At 34.8% G+C, this 14,507-nt stretch overlaps 2 protein-coding genes across 2 annotated transcripts; one reads left to right on the top strand and one right to left on the bottom strand.

The window, feature by feature from the left end:
• The first annotated feature begins 1,753 nt into the window (after window positions 1-1,753).
• On the top strand, window positions 1,754-6,966 carry LOC130738743 (dihydropyrimidine dehydrogenase (NADP(+)), chloroplastic). Its single transcript, XM_057590880.1, has 7 exons — window positions 1,754-2,217; window positions 4,672-4,935; window positions 5,028-5,198; window positions 5,611-5,723; window positions 5,813-5,999; window positions 6,399-6,508; window positions 6,639-6,966. Exons 1-7 carry the CDS (start codon window positions 1,945-1,947, stop codon window positions 6,793-6,795), a joined length of 1,275 nt encoding a protein of 424 aa, XP_057446863.1. The 5' UTR covers window positions 1,754-1,944; the 3' UTR covers window positions 6,796-6,966.
• A 2,830-nt stretch (window positions 6,967-9,796) lies between these two features.
• On the bottom strand, window positions 9,797-13,528 carry LOC130735530 (homeobox protein knotted-1-like 6). Its single transcript, XM_057587481.1, has 3 exons — window positions 12,937-13,528; window positions 11,815-11,925; window positions 9,797-10,185 (listed from the first exon to the last, which is right to left on the bottom strand). The coding sequence occupies exons 1-3, from the start codon at window positions 13,081-13,083 to the stop codon at window positions 9,991-9,993; spliced, it is 453 nt and encodes a 150-aa protein (XP_057443464.1). The 5' UTR covers window positions 13,084-13,528; the 3' UTR covers window positions 9,797-9,990.
• Window positions 13,529-14,507: the final 979 nt, after the last annotated feature.

The raw sequence follows: 14,507 nt of genomic DNA on the forward strand, positions 1-14,507 counted from the left end.
TGTTATTTGCAAAAGAAAACTATAATCAAGGAGCTTAAATGTTTCCAAATGCAAATAGTACTCACATAATACATCATTGACCAAAAAGAATTTATGATTAGACATAATTACATCATCTAATATAGGAGGTTAGTGAGTAATATCACATTAGTTTCTATTTTAGGAGAATTGGAGTAGAGTACTCCAGAAGAAAGTTGATGTGGTGAAGAGAATACGCATGAGTGATAAAATGAGTCAACTCGCTCTGACCAACCTCAACCAACTTTTAACTCGTCTTAAGTGGAGTAAGATGGGTTGACTCGCCTACAAGAGTAGATTGGGTACCCAGCCCACACCGCTTAAGGGTGGGCTGACCCCCCAGATATTTAATGAATAAAAAACAATAATATGATGTAAAATCATGAGAAAATTATTCTTATGTGGGTGGCCTACGACAAGTCATCCAAGACACTAAAAGAACATAAAATACTTGTTTTTTTTTTTAAAAGGATGGTCTTGCGACTTGTCTCACTTCAGTTAGTTGAGTGAGACGAGTTGGTGGGTTGAATCACCTTGCCAACCCAACCCACTAGGTGTCGTAAGTGGGTTGACTAGTCAGGTCGAACCAACTTTGTCATCCCTAAAACAATTATGTAATAATTAATACAAATATGAGATATAGACCACTAACAATCAATACATGCACATCACATACATAATATATTTTTCTTGTTATTTCTTATTTTTCCACATCACATCATGTTCCGGCAATGGACACATAAAGAAGGAGTAGACCTCAAACCCTAGCAGAGCTCTAGAATAGTAATAGTCTAATCCAATTGATAAATGGTCAAAAGTCTTTTGCATTGAATGCCAAGTCCCATAGAAGTTACACGAGCCCCTAATTTTAACTCTAATTGGCTCGTTGGACCGTACCACTCTAGGTCCAACCCCCTTACATATGATCATCGTCCTAGGCGGCTTTCCTAGATGGGTGGCCTACTGACTTCCTAAGTCAATTTGCCCTTAGCGAGCGAAACTTTGAGATCCCACTGCCTTGGGGGAGTCCGCATGTGGGCTCGCCCAATCCACATCATAAATCAAACTTATTATTTCTCAAAATCTTCATTACTCACCCCTAATGTTTTCCTTCCATTTTCCTAATCAATATGATCCTGTGACCCTGTCCAGATCCAGATCACAACTCAGTTTCTCATTCTCACTAAGGCCCCGTTTGGATAAACAGCTTAATTAAGCACTTATGGTCATAAGCGCTTATGACATAAGTGCTTATTCATAAGCTATTTTTAAAAATTTATTGAAATAAATTAAGGCCCCGTTTGGATAAACAGCTTAATTAAGCGTTTATGGTCATAAGCGCTTATGACATAAGCGCTTATTCATAAGCTATTTTTAAAAATTTATTGAAATAAATTAAAAATAAGCTGTGTATAAGCATAAGCTGTTTTTCATAAGCTATCCTGAGTAGCTTATGAAAATAAGCTGAAAATAGCTTATGGCAGACCATAAACTGTTTGCATAAGCTCTCCCAAACACTGGCATAAGAGCTTATGCTGTCAGATAAGCTCAAATAAGCTCTTCCAAACTGGGCCTAAATCCCAAAAGACACCACTTTTTAATTAATTAACCTACAAAAAAACCTATTCAATTCATTTCCTTTTCATAATAAAATCTTCCCCTTCAAAAAAATAAAATAAAAATCTCACTCTCTCATGCAAGTTCAACCTTTGAAGCAAATTCTTTAATGTTTTTCCTCATAACTTATCCGATACTATCGTCCAAATGATGATCACGCAACCGCTGATTAATAATTGCACGTTCTCTCTGTCTCTAGTCTTCACCAGCTGAAACAAACAACATAGTTGTAACGTTGTAACTCAGATTCGATCAGATTCCTCTTTTTCTTCAAACCTTCACAGAAAACTTTCCATTTTTACTTCAACAATGGCATCTCTAAGCATGACCCAGGTCAGAACAGGAAAATCTGCATCTGGGTTTTCCTTGAATTGCCCTGGGAAGGTTCAGGCTCGTCCCAGCAGAGTTGGTTTCAGGGTTTTTGCTTCAGAGGCTCAGGTTCCTGAGCCTGATCTCAGTGTTACTGTAAATGGGTTGCATATGCCAAACCCTTTTGTTATTGGGTCAGGTCCACCTGGAACAAATTATACTGTCATGAAGAGAGCCTTTGATGAAGGGTGGGGTGCTGTGATTGCTAAAACTGTAAGATTTCATTGACAATCAGCTTAACTTGCATTAGCTTAATTTGTTTCTAGAGTACTATTTGATTTCTTGGTAGTAGTGAGTTTGTGTTATATGAATACAAGTGCCTGAAACTTTGTTATGCTGAAGTACTAATTGTGATTTATATATGCTCTGAAGTTGAGCTTTTGGACTTTTATGGTTTATTCTGCTTGACTTGTATGGTGACTGTTGTGTACTTTATTCTGAAAGGCTAATCTTTTGAACTGTTGTGATTTGTTGTTCTGCAAATATTGGATGTTACCATATTTATATATATTCTCTGGAGCATCTGCTGTCCTATTAGTAAGTTGTTTTAAGCCTTAGATCTTTATGGTTTATTAAAGACCTTAATACATAGTTGACCATTTGATGTTTCTTGTAGATCATTAGTTTTGCCTCATTGAATCTCTGAATTATCATTGGCTCTGAATGCTATATTCAAAATTTACCTAGCTCCTGAAAAAATCCTTGGATCTTATTCAGTATTTTATATTTTTAGGTTGTTGAGTTTTCAGTTTCAGATTTGTAAGGCAATGCTTGCTATAGTAGACTCACAATTGGGTCCAACTCTTCTCTAGACCCCACCATGGCTGGATCTTTATAGGGCCTTTTTTCCCTTTTTTCTTTCATTTTCCAAGAGGAAATTGACATCGATGAATTGGAACCATTAACTTCTTCCTTTAGAAGTTATAAGGTGTAGCTGCATAGAACATAAATTTCATATAAGTTCACCAAGGATAAAACAGGGTGAAAGGCATAGTCAATCTATTGATAGAGACACAAGCATAGAAAATTCACATGGTGCCACAATGAACTATGAGCTTGGTTTATTTTCTTAACTTTTGACATATGGGATGAAATGAATATTGACAACTACCACATGATCAGTGTAGCACTGTAGCCTATTAGTTATATTTTTTATTGAAGTGGAAGAACTGCCTGCTTCTTAAAGGTTCTTTACGGGTAAATTGCTGTACCAAAATTACACGATTCATAAATAGTCTACTAGACAGTCTTAAAAATCAGAAGATTGAATCTTCAAAATTGCTGTCTTTTTTAGTTAAATCCCTTGCCTTCAGTTGGAGAAAACTTAGCTGATCATTAAGCAGTCAACTACTGAACTACCTACTCTGTTCATTCTTTTTTGGTCTGTTTTTGTTGTTTTGTCCAGCTTGAATAGAAAAGAAAATCTCAATAATAGTACTAATTATATATTTGGGAAAATGTGCTGTAAAACCTCGAGTTAACATATCTATTTTATCATCATGATTTCTCCTCAATGTGAATATGTACCATAATACAACATTTCATTTCTGAATGCTTTTGAATTTTATAAATCTTACCAGGTATTGAAGATTTCCTGTGAAATTGTTTTCTCTTCTATCATCACATTCCCCCCCCCCCCTCTTGTGTTTCTTTCACCATCTTGAGTCTTCATTTATCGGAATGTAATTTTTTTATTCATGACAAGTCAAAGAATTATTAGCTGATAGTAAATTAATGATGATGAGATGATTTACTGTGAAGAAGTTGACAAGTTCCTGGTTTAAGTGCTGATTTTCCTAAGTTTGAAATTATGCTGAGTAAGAAAGGGTCATCAGGCATGCAACTATAAATTAAATGCTCACATATTGCTTCTTGAAGTACTTGATGCCAAATTGGAATGCTGTATTCATTTTTTTTGCTAAATATTAGAATGGATTCTCAGAATATCCGTTTGAATAAAAAATGCGAAGTGGTTAGCCAAAGGGTGTTGTTGTCCTTGGCTCCTTTCTATGAAAAATTTGAACTATACCATTTTTTATGCTTGGGCCCCATATAATATAACTGGCATGATTCATGGTGTATAGGAAACTTTGAATTAGCAAGGCTCATACTTTGGAGTGATGTCTTTTGTCGTGCAATTGTTATTTCTTACAAAATGTGGGGCAATAGAGCTGTTATTTTAATATATTACATGTTTTTTAATATTTGTTTAGGGTTTGTTTCCTGATTAGGATTCTAAATTTCTGATTCCGTTGTTCTTAAATCAAGTTCAACCAATTACATCAATAGTTTCTTAATATATGCAGTGCCTTGTAATTCCTATAATTATTCTAAAATAAAATATTATAACTACCTTTCTTTTTATAAACCTTCTTGGAACAAAAAGTCACTCTGTTCCTCTGGCTAGTAAGAGCAGTAGAGCACACTTAAGTAACATTCCCTCGCAACCCTATTCATTTATAGAAGTCCTTGTCTACCATATATTCAGCTATACCATGTTACTTGGTAGAGCTTGCCCTTAGAACGCTATTTCTTAATTCTTTTCATGATGACCATTCTATTTACTTTTGCAAGAAAAATTACTTTAATTGCACTTGATCTAAATACTATTGAATATATCGGTATTTTGGAAGCTAACTGCGATATTTGATATATTTCTCTTGCTAGGTGTCACTTGATGCAGCAAAAGTTATAAATGTAACTCCTCGGTATGCCCGACTACGGGCCGGTGCAAATGGCTCTGCAAAAGGAGAAATTATTGGGTGGGAGAACATAGAACTTATCAGTGATCGACCACTTGAAACCATGTTGAAAGAATTTAAGCAATTAAAAGAAGAATACCCAGACAGAATTCTCATTGCTTCAATCATGGAGGAGTACAATAAGGCTGCTTGGGAGGAGCTTATCGACAGAGTTGAGCAAACTGGAATTGTAAGATGTGTTTCTTCCCTGATTTTATTAAATTGAACATTTTTCTAAGTAAAACAAATTCTGATATCTGACCACTCTAATATTCCTTTCAGGACGCGATCGAGATAAATTTCTCCTGTCCTCATGGCATGCCAGAACGCAAAATGGGTGCTGCTGTTGGGCAAGATTGTGCTCTTTTGGAAGAGGTTTGTCGATGGATAAATGCAAAAGCTACAGTTCCTGTTTGGGCTAAGATGACTCCCAACATAACTGATATTTCAGAGGTTTGCTTTCTATCATGCCCTTTTTATTATACTCTAACCATATTCAACTATGTCAATGAAGTTGAAACTTGTTCAGTTTACGAATTTATGCTTTACAATTACCACCGAATTTTCTAATTGTTTGTTTGTGGAAAAGTGGATGCTTACACATTTTCAATGGATTTATACTTGTCAGATACTAAGGAACTAGAAAATTCATGTTTTCTAAGCCTCCCTTACATAAGTGACCATGCAAACTGTTTTACAAGGCAAAAAAGATTCTTTACCAAAATTAAATGTTCTTCTATCTCTCCCTTTGCATGTCAAATGTCTATTGGTGAACTTATTGATGCCAGTTTCACTTTAATTAGTTTATGTGTTATTCAGTCTTTCATGATTATCATGTTAGTAATGTCGGAGCTTCTGCTTATAGCCAGCAAGGGTTGCTCTAAGTTCAGGGTGTGAGGGAGTAGCTGCTATAAATACGATCATGAGCGTCATGGGAATCAATCTCAATACATTGCGCCCTGAACCTTGTGTTGAGGGGTTAGCAATCTCACTTATAGAAAATTCATTGTTTTGTCCTGTTTTTTTAATTACCCTAAAATGTTATTTTGTCCAAATTTTGTTGCCAGATACTCAACTCCCGGTGGTTATTCTGCAAAGGCGGTCCACCCCATAGCTCTCGCGAAGGTGATGAGTATAGCGAAAATGATGAAGTCTGAGTTTGACAGTGAGGACTATTCACTTTCGGCCATTGGTGGTGTTGAGACAGGTGGTGATGCTGCTGAGTTTATTCTTCTTGGGGCAAATACTGTTCAGGTATGATAAACAAATCACTTTATAGGCCTTATTGATAAACAACAGGACATTCTGTACTTTGGTCCACATGGTTTCTCCTTGTTAAACAAAAAAATTCTCCTAGTGAACCATAAAATTGAACTTGGGAATGGGTTCTCTAGTTCTTGATGTGGTTACCCGGGGTACCTTGCATGTGGAGCTTTTGCAACAAAAAAATCATGATTTTTCTAGGCACCAATTGATTCAACTTTGAATTGTGAAATATGCCTGTCAAATGTTGATGAAACAGGGCATGTTTTATAACTACTTTTCTCAGGTAACAATAGGTTTTTTTTTTTTCACCCAGGAAGCTGTGAAAATAAAATCTTTTTGGCTCACAAACTATAAGTTGTCTAAGTAGATGAGTTCTTTAAACTGTAGGTTTGCACTGGAGTTATGATGCATGGCTATGGTCTTGTGAAGAAGCTGTGTGTAGAGCTTCAAGACTTCATGAAAAAGCACAATTTCACATCAATAGAAGATTTCCGAGGGTAAGAATTTACACTGATATATGGTTTCCAGTTAGATTATACAAAGATTGAAGAAAAGAAAGGCAAAGGCATGTTGACTTTTTCATCTCCTTTATTTATTGATTTATTTTAAATTTGATGAAAATCACAGGACCTCTCTTCAGTATTTTACAACTCACACTGACTTGGTGCAAAGGCAGCAAGAGGCAATTAGGCAGAGGAAAGCCATAAGAAAAGGTTTGCAGTCTGACAGAGACTGGACAGGAGATGGTTTTGTGAAAGAGAGTGAAAGCATGGTTTCTAACTGAGATGTACAATTAAATTATGCAACCTTTCTTGTATGATTATCCACATAGTTCTTGCAAATGGAGCTGTAAAGAAATTATCTTCTACTATTAATAATTGATTTATGTCCTTTTAAGAACAATGTAATATGTTTCTTGTCAAGAGTTAATAAAATAAAAGTATACTTAACAAAATTCTAGGAAGACTACCATGAGAGGAACTTTTGGTTTCCTTAGCACTTACAATGGAGCTATTCTTTAGATATTTATGTTCCAGCAGTTGCAGCACACTAGTTTCCCTAGAAGAGTGTTGGGCCGCAAGAGAATTAAAACTCTGAGGGATCATCCATATTGGGCTAACTTGAGCAATCCACAAGTGGGTTGAACACCACATCTTCACCCAAAACCTTAAGGCGTTAGGTGTATGTGTCATCTCACTTATAAAGTGTTCATTATTCTCCTATTCTTCCAATGTGAGATTTCTTTCCTCACACCTGACATCCCAACATTCTCCCTTTAAGTGTGAGTCCATCTCAAGCGGAAGCCTCCAATCACTTGCACTGCCGTTGGATCTCCATCAACGGGACACGTCGCCTAACCACCATTGCTAGGAAGACTTTCGACACAAGGAGCCGTCACCATGATCGCACTCGCACTAACCATCGGCTCTGATACCACTGTTGGGCCGCAAGAGAATTAAAACTCCGGGGGATCATCCACGCTAACTTGAGCAAGCAATCCACAAGTGAAATGGACACCACATCTTCACCAAAATCCTTAAGGCATTAGGTGTATGGGTCCTCTCACTTATAAAGTGCTCATTACTCTCCTAATCTTCCAATGTGAGACTTCTTTACTCACACTTGACATCCCAACAAAGAGAAGTATTCAAATGCTGATTTTCACTTATTCTGATCGAAATCACCTTCGATTTCAGTGATGAGAATGCATTCCAATTTTTAAGATGCCAACCTCTATTAACTGGATCATTACTCCACACAAAAATTCTAGTTAATTTAGCAATCTCTTGTGAAGTGTTGCTATGAAGCCATAAGGCTCAGCAATGAGTAAATAAGGATTCAACTTAAAACATATTTGGCCAAGCAGACCCTATCCAAATAGAAAAACTGGAAATTGTCCTTGGTGACCTTGGATTCATGGAAACCCAAATAGATACCAAGGTCTTCACCATCCTAGTAGAATAAAGTGATTAATCTTTCCTTTTTTCGCCTAGGAACTCCATATTAGTTTTTTCATAGTTTACTTTTAATCTAGATTCATAACAAAATTTCCACAATCTTAAATGTGAAAATACCCTCAAGTTTTTAAGCTTCAACAATCTAAAATGTGGTACTTAAGGGTTGTTTAAATGGTCTATGGAAAAGTTTGGGTTAAATAGCTCATGGATCTAAGTGGACCAGTCACATTTAATTAAGCAGAATATAATTTTCATATATTTTTTAAATTTATTTATAAATAATTCTATTGGTCAATTGAGATGAGGTTAAGTAACTCTCATGGGTCATTCAACCAACTCAATTTGTGGAAGGGGAACCTAACATTGTATCTCATTATAATAGAACTAGAATCTTAAATCCGGTATAGTAAATGAACCTACCGCAAACTAGAACAGAATAGTTTTATCATTTTTATGTAACTCAATAAATAAGGTATCAAATTCTAGTTTACATAAGCTAAGAAATTGACAACTGCAACCTAGAATGTGATAGTTTATTTAAGTTACATTAAACTATTGCATTTTAGTTCACGGTATATACAAAATCACAACATACTGCAAACTAGAATGTAATAGTTTAATGTAACTTAAATAAAATTTCATATTCCTATTTATTGTAATCAATTATTTAACTAATAATTGATGACCTCAAATAGAATAAACTGGTTTCTTAAAGTTACAATAATCTATGAAAATCTAGTTTTCGGTATGTAAGAAATCATAAGGTATTTTTTTTTTTGAACAGAGAAATCATAAGGTAATGCAAACTAGAACGTAGTAGTTTAATGTAACTTAAATAAACTACTTTTTAATAGTTTGCGGTAGTAAATTATTCATCTTCATTTCTACAAGCAAATGAAACGAATCTCTGAAAGAATGAAGGACGATGGAGTTCAGGAAACTAGAAGAAAGAGCTGAGGAGAGAAAATGATGGAGAATGGTGAGGAAGATGGTGGATAATGGTTAGGAATGGATGATGAAGGGTTGACGAGAGGGGTATTTTTGAAAAATGGAAAGAGGGGGATGGTGTTGTTAGATGTAGAGATAAAGTATTTAGTCCAAGAAAAATTTGTAAGAAGACAGGGATCTCTTTCTGTTTTTGTCAATAGGGGTCTCTCTTTTTGTCAAAGAAATCACTCAGCCCAATTCCAATAAATTGAGCCCAATCTCCTTTTAGATCAATTGTTTGGAGAAAATTCATCTAATTTAGCCCAATTCCAATAAATTGAGAGATAAAAGTTCTGGACCTACGACATACACAGTACAGTATTAGAAGAATGAAACTTTGATTGAAAAAAAAGAGTATCTTCAAAGAACTCCTAGTCATAGGCCTAAGACTGTGTTTGCACTTAGAATGTGAACCATTCACTCAACCCAAACCCTAAACCTTTTCTTTGGTCTTATGACCCCGTATGTCTTTATCTATTCGGGAAATTGCAATTGTCTTTCTATAAAGTTAGTTTAGGGAGTGAGCTAGCAAGTGAGTGTGTATGGTCTAATCCAAAAACCTTAAGGTAATTAGACTTCCAATACTCATACTTATAAATCATAGCTTTGCTCTTAGAATCCATCCATGTGAGACTTATTTTAACTTTAATCACTCCCCTCAAGTCCAACTCGAACAGGTCCCAAAAGGTGGGTGTAGTTCAGTAAATGGACTTGGAGGTGAGTGTAGTGGGTGGTATAGTCCAAAAATCTTAAGGCAACTGAGCTTCCAACACTCATATTTAAAAACCATAGTTTGCTATTAAAAACCTAATCGCGCGCTAAGAATCATTAATGTGAAAATGAGAGGAATTGGTGCAGATTAGTTTATAACAATAGTCATCATGCCTTTTACATTCACATATTAAAACGCTTAACCTGCAGAGACTTGACAATAGGAGAATAATAATGGAAGCCTTAGTAGCCTAGCTAACTAGCTGCGAGATAAATATTATTACACCGACACTGACACTGAAAATTAAGTCACCATCCTCTAACTAAATTGTAGGGCTTTTTCTGAATGTGCACTCACTTGAAGATGCAATAGCTGCTTCTTCAGCTGGTGCTGCAGGCATGGTTGCATCAGTGAGCTCCCTAAGTTGTGAATGCATGTTGTTTATGAAAGCCATGGACTTCATTTGTGGTTCCTCTATTGCTTCTTTAAGCTTGTTAAGTGCCAAACAATATGCTTCCTGCACAATTAGTTCAATCAAAACACCACCACTTTATAGAGATCAATCAAATCTTTTAACACAAGGATAGTTTTAGAACTACTTCATTTGTAAACTCTCTGGAGTTTATGATGTGATATGGCTTAAGGGATTAAACTTTTTTAAAATTAAGCAAATTTAATCCCATGCGAATTTTTGTTTACAAAAAGTTTTTGAATTTTCATTGTCTATTCAATTATTTTGATATTTATGATGGATTAGTGATATACAATACTTTTAAAATTTAAAAGTGAAAAAATAATAAAAGTTGAAGGATAAATTAGAGATTTTTTAATTTTAGATAAATTTAATGTTTCGAGTGTTTGAGGGTGAAGGAATCATTTAGAAAATGAGAGTTTGAGAGTTTGAGAGTTTTTAACAGAGTAAAAGTAATGAGGGATCTTAATTGTAATAATTTTAAAAGTTCAAATTTTGGAAAAAGCATATTGGTTTTTACCAATCCATGTTCTGTTTTGCAATATTTCAATGGGAATTGGAAATCACAGTTTCCAGTGTGCTTTATGTCAAAGAAAAAACTAGTCCCCTTAATTAAGAGTTAGCTAAAGTTTTTTTAACTTTTTTTTGCAAAAGCATGTATATTACTAATGACTTATCCTTTCATAGATATATAAGATTTTGTTAGTTAAAGTGTTACTTATTGATTCCAAAAGATTCAAGAAGTTGCATTTTTTTGTTACAGCAAGAACTTATGCTTTAAACTCTAATTACATTTAAAACAAAAATTATAATGACTTATCTTTTCCATTCATTTTAACTTATATTATTTAAAATAAGCTATGAGGAACTCAGGATTAGAGATCTACACTGCCTCCCCCCAAGTGTTTGTGGAGCTCAATTCTTCAGCAATTATAAAAGTTTCCACAAGGATATTTATATGGTGCAGTCCCTTTAAAGGTCTATAACATATGATACCTACTTATGTCAAAAAGTATTCTAGAAAGCTCATGTTTCAGAGATGATGATATAACACTTTCCTGAGTATCTAATCAATCATGGTATTTTCTAATGTTGGATAATACTAACACAATTTTCTGATGAGATGTTGCTATTGGCCTTCAATTTTTTTCCCTTTAAGAATTTCAGACATAAAAGCTAAGTCCCAACTAAAAATTGCTTGTGAAAAGGGAAAGTATGTCAAGTTATGATTAAATAAATGTCAAACATAGCATTTATCACAACCCTGAATCCTGATTTGAGAATTCATAAATCATAGCATTTATGTAAGTGCTGAGTAACATCATCTAGTAGCCTTTTGCGGCCTAAAACTTAATGTCAAAAGACAATATCTGAACACTAGCACAAACACAGAGACAAGTAGGAAAAAAATGTCAGTGATGGAAGGAACAAAAAACTATGCTCAGTGTGGTCTCTTTCAAGCAGGAGCCAGATGCTTTAGCCAATTAACCATGAAGTATGCATCCGTCAATCAAATTAAAATTTCCCATAATGTCATGTCATTTGACTGATTTTTCAGTACTTGACTTGACACATCTACTGCCAAAACATTCATTCATTGGCATCTGTGAAAACCTATGCTAGCTAGTGAGAGAAAGAAATGAGAGAGAAGGAAAATGGGAAGCATTTGATTACCATGAAGAGATCAAGCTCAGAGTGGTTGAACATGCCCGAGTTTTGTTTCTTCATTATTGCTTGCTTCTGCTCTTTCTTCAGCTCTCTGTCCAACTTGGAAATGTCGCCAACCTGAATCACAAGACCTACCTATTGATTATACCATGCATCTTCAAATTTTCATGCTTAAATTGAAGGAAAATGTTCCAAAGAACTGTAAAGGGTGTAGACATCTATATATAGAATGAAAAAAAGAAATGAAGAAAAGATGGAAGAAATAAATATGCTTTGATAAGAAAAAAGAGATAGAGGAAAAATTTGGGTGTTTTGAGAGGTGTGTGTAATAGTGTATGTTTCATAACTGTAAATTGAATGAAGGAAAACTATTGATAGATATGGAATTGGATTTATAGATCACATTTTTTAAGTTTCATCAAACTCATGCTTAACTCATGTGAAACACTAACTCATACTTAAATCATCCAACAACAGAGACACAGAGCCACAAAGAAGAATAGAGAAATTTAAGAAAATAGAAATAAACAGTAAAATGAGGTGTTTGTAGGGGGAGCTATTGTCAGCATGAATCATGATATTTTGTGCAGATAAATTGCACCAACAGGTTAACTAGTTTATCAACTGCAAATGTCATGATGCTAAAGAGTTTGATGGGTAAAACTTCATTTTTAATATGCATATGGCAGTGGTAACCAACAAGCTATGATCCCCACAAATTTTCAACTATGAGAGCTTAAAGCTATAAAAAAACTTTGGGCTTGAAGGGTAATAAGAACATAATTTTTTTGTGAGTTCAAATTGATCTTCTCTCTCTTGACACTATATTTGGTCTTTAGAAATCCATCTGCAGGATAATAAGTCCATGTCTTTTTATCATTATTTGATATTCATGAGAAAAAAAATATTGATGTTGTAGTTCATGAGAAAAGAGTAATCTTAAAGATGATGAAGCTTCACCATGTGACATATTGTAGATCTATATATTTACATACACATTTTATATATAACAAAACACATTAATTTGAAGTTTTGAACCATAGCTTGGTTTTATATGATTTTATGAGAGGCAGAGCATATATTGAAGAAGGAAAGGAAAAGAGAGAAAGAAAGAAAGAGATAAGAGACCTTCAAACAGTCTAAGTGAGCTTCAACCAGAAGCTCATAGAGAGGATGACTAGAGATTCTTCTCTTGAGGGTCTCATTGTTTTCCACTTCACTTTCTTCTTCTTCTTCTTTGTAGTTGTCAACAACAGTGTTCCTCTTAGATTCCATTATATGATATCTATTCTATCTATTTTTGAGTGGATGAAACCAACCTCTGAAACACCAGATATACAAGTGCTAGCTCATATATACTATTCACACAAGTGTACTACAAAATATGTATCAGGATGAAATTGGAGGTGAGGTCAGTGAGATTCATGAGATGCTCGATCCCACTTTTGGAAGTGACCCTTGCATGCATACGTGGTAATTAAGAGAGAATCATGAGTCAGAAAAACTCAGAAGGGGAAGGGGAAGGGGGGGTGAGGGCTTTTTGCTTCCTCTTTTTCCAACTGATGAAAGCAACACTTCAAAGTTTTCTCGAGCAATGGGGAGGGGTTACTGAATGCGTGGAGCCTCTGAATCCTGATGTATAACCAGTTTTCTGTCTTTTTTCTTTTTTTACTAACTCATTCATTCATTCCCCAACCGAAAATGCCAAAACTCAAACTGTTCACCCTTTTGGTTGCTTCTTCCCTTCCTTAATCTATTAATCTATTAATCACTTTAATTTTGCAGCTGCTTCTTCTGTTACTGTTCTGTGGCCCTCCATCCAAAGGACAAATGTTTACTATAAAAATAGAATAGGACAGCTTCCTAGATAAAGTCTTTTATGTTCCATGTGCATATATCACTACACAATATCTATTTGTGCTCTCAACCTCAGGTTAAAATTTAGCTCATATTTGAGGTTTAAAGGCTCATAGTTATAGTGGAGCATTACTCTCATACTTTAGAGGTTGCATGTTTGAACTTTTGCTAATTTTTTTATGGTAAGGTAAATTTAAGTCTTTTGTAAGTATTATATAAACCTAACAACTTTCCCAGCTTTGAACTGAACAGTGCCAACTCATAAAAAAAACATCAATTAACAATATAAGATAGTGCTTTAGATACTTAAACAGTGCAGACATCTAGCATACATTATATTCACCACATTTTACATTCATTATTTCTCGATCTTTTGTTCCTTTTCTCACTTTAGATATATGCATTATGCAGAGATATCTACAAAACAAATTTTCAGATGTTTGAATCAACTTCTCTTTCATAAGATCTAAAAACTACTCACTTTTGGTGATAATTGATTCTAATTTCTTATGGCCCATTTGGTATGTAGTATAGTATAAAGCCTGATAGTATTAGACTTGATGATAATGTAATACTATACAACATTTGGTCATGCATTTTATAACTTATTATTTCGTTAAATTAATATAATCCTATGTTTCATGAAATCTTGAATAATGATAAATAGTATAAAAATGAAGATGATGTTAGTGGGTGGTGAAGATGGTGGTGGTGACCGAGGAGGCGCTGACAGTGGCGGCTACAATAGTGGTGGTGGTGGCAGTGATGGAAAGTGGTGGTTGTGGCTGTTGAGGTGGCAGTGATGATGTTGAGTGGTGGTGGTGATGGAGGGGGTGATTGTG

Source organism: Lotus japonicus, chromosome 2 (genome assembly GCF_012489685.1).
Source record: "Lotus japonicus ecotype B-129 chromosome 2, LjGifu_v1.2".
NCBI lineage: Eukaryota > Viridiplantae > Streptophyta > Magnoliopsida > Fabales > Fabaceae > Lotus > Lotus japonicus.

Coding starts and splice junctions, on each gene's coding strand:
- LOC130738743 (XM_057590880.1), top strand. CDS start 1,945: ATGGCATCTCTAAGCATGACCCAGGTCAGAACAGGAAAATCTGCATCT. Junction 2,218..4,671: donor GTGCTGTGATTGCTAAAACT/GTAAGATTTCAT, acceptor TTCTCTTGCTAG/GTGTCACTTGATGCAGCAAA. Junction 6,509..6,638: donor TCAATAGAAGATTTCCGAGG/GTAAGAATTTAC, acceptor TGAAAATCACAG/GACCTCTCTTCAGTATTTTA.
- LOC130735530 (XM_057587481.1), bottom strand. CDS start 13,083: ATGGAATCTAAGAGGAACACTGTTGTTGACAACTACAAAGAAGAAGAA. Junction 11,926..12,936: donor CTCACTTAGACTGTTTGAAG/GTCTCTTATCTC, acceptor CTTGTGATTCAG/GTTGGCGACATTTCCAAGTT. Junction 10,186..11,814: donor CTGAGCTTGATCTCTTCATG/GTAATCAAATGC, acceptor CTAATTGTGCAG/GAAGCATATTGTTTGGCACT.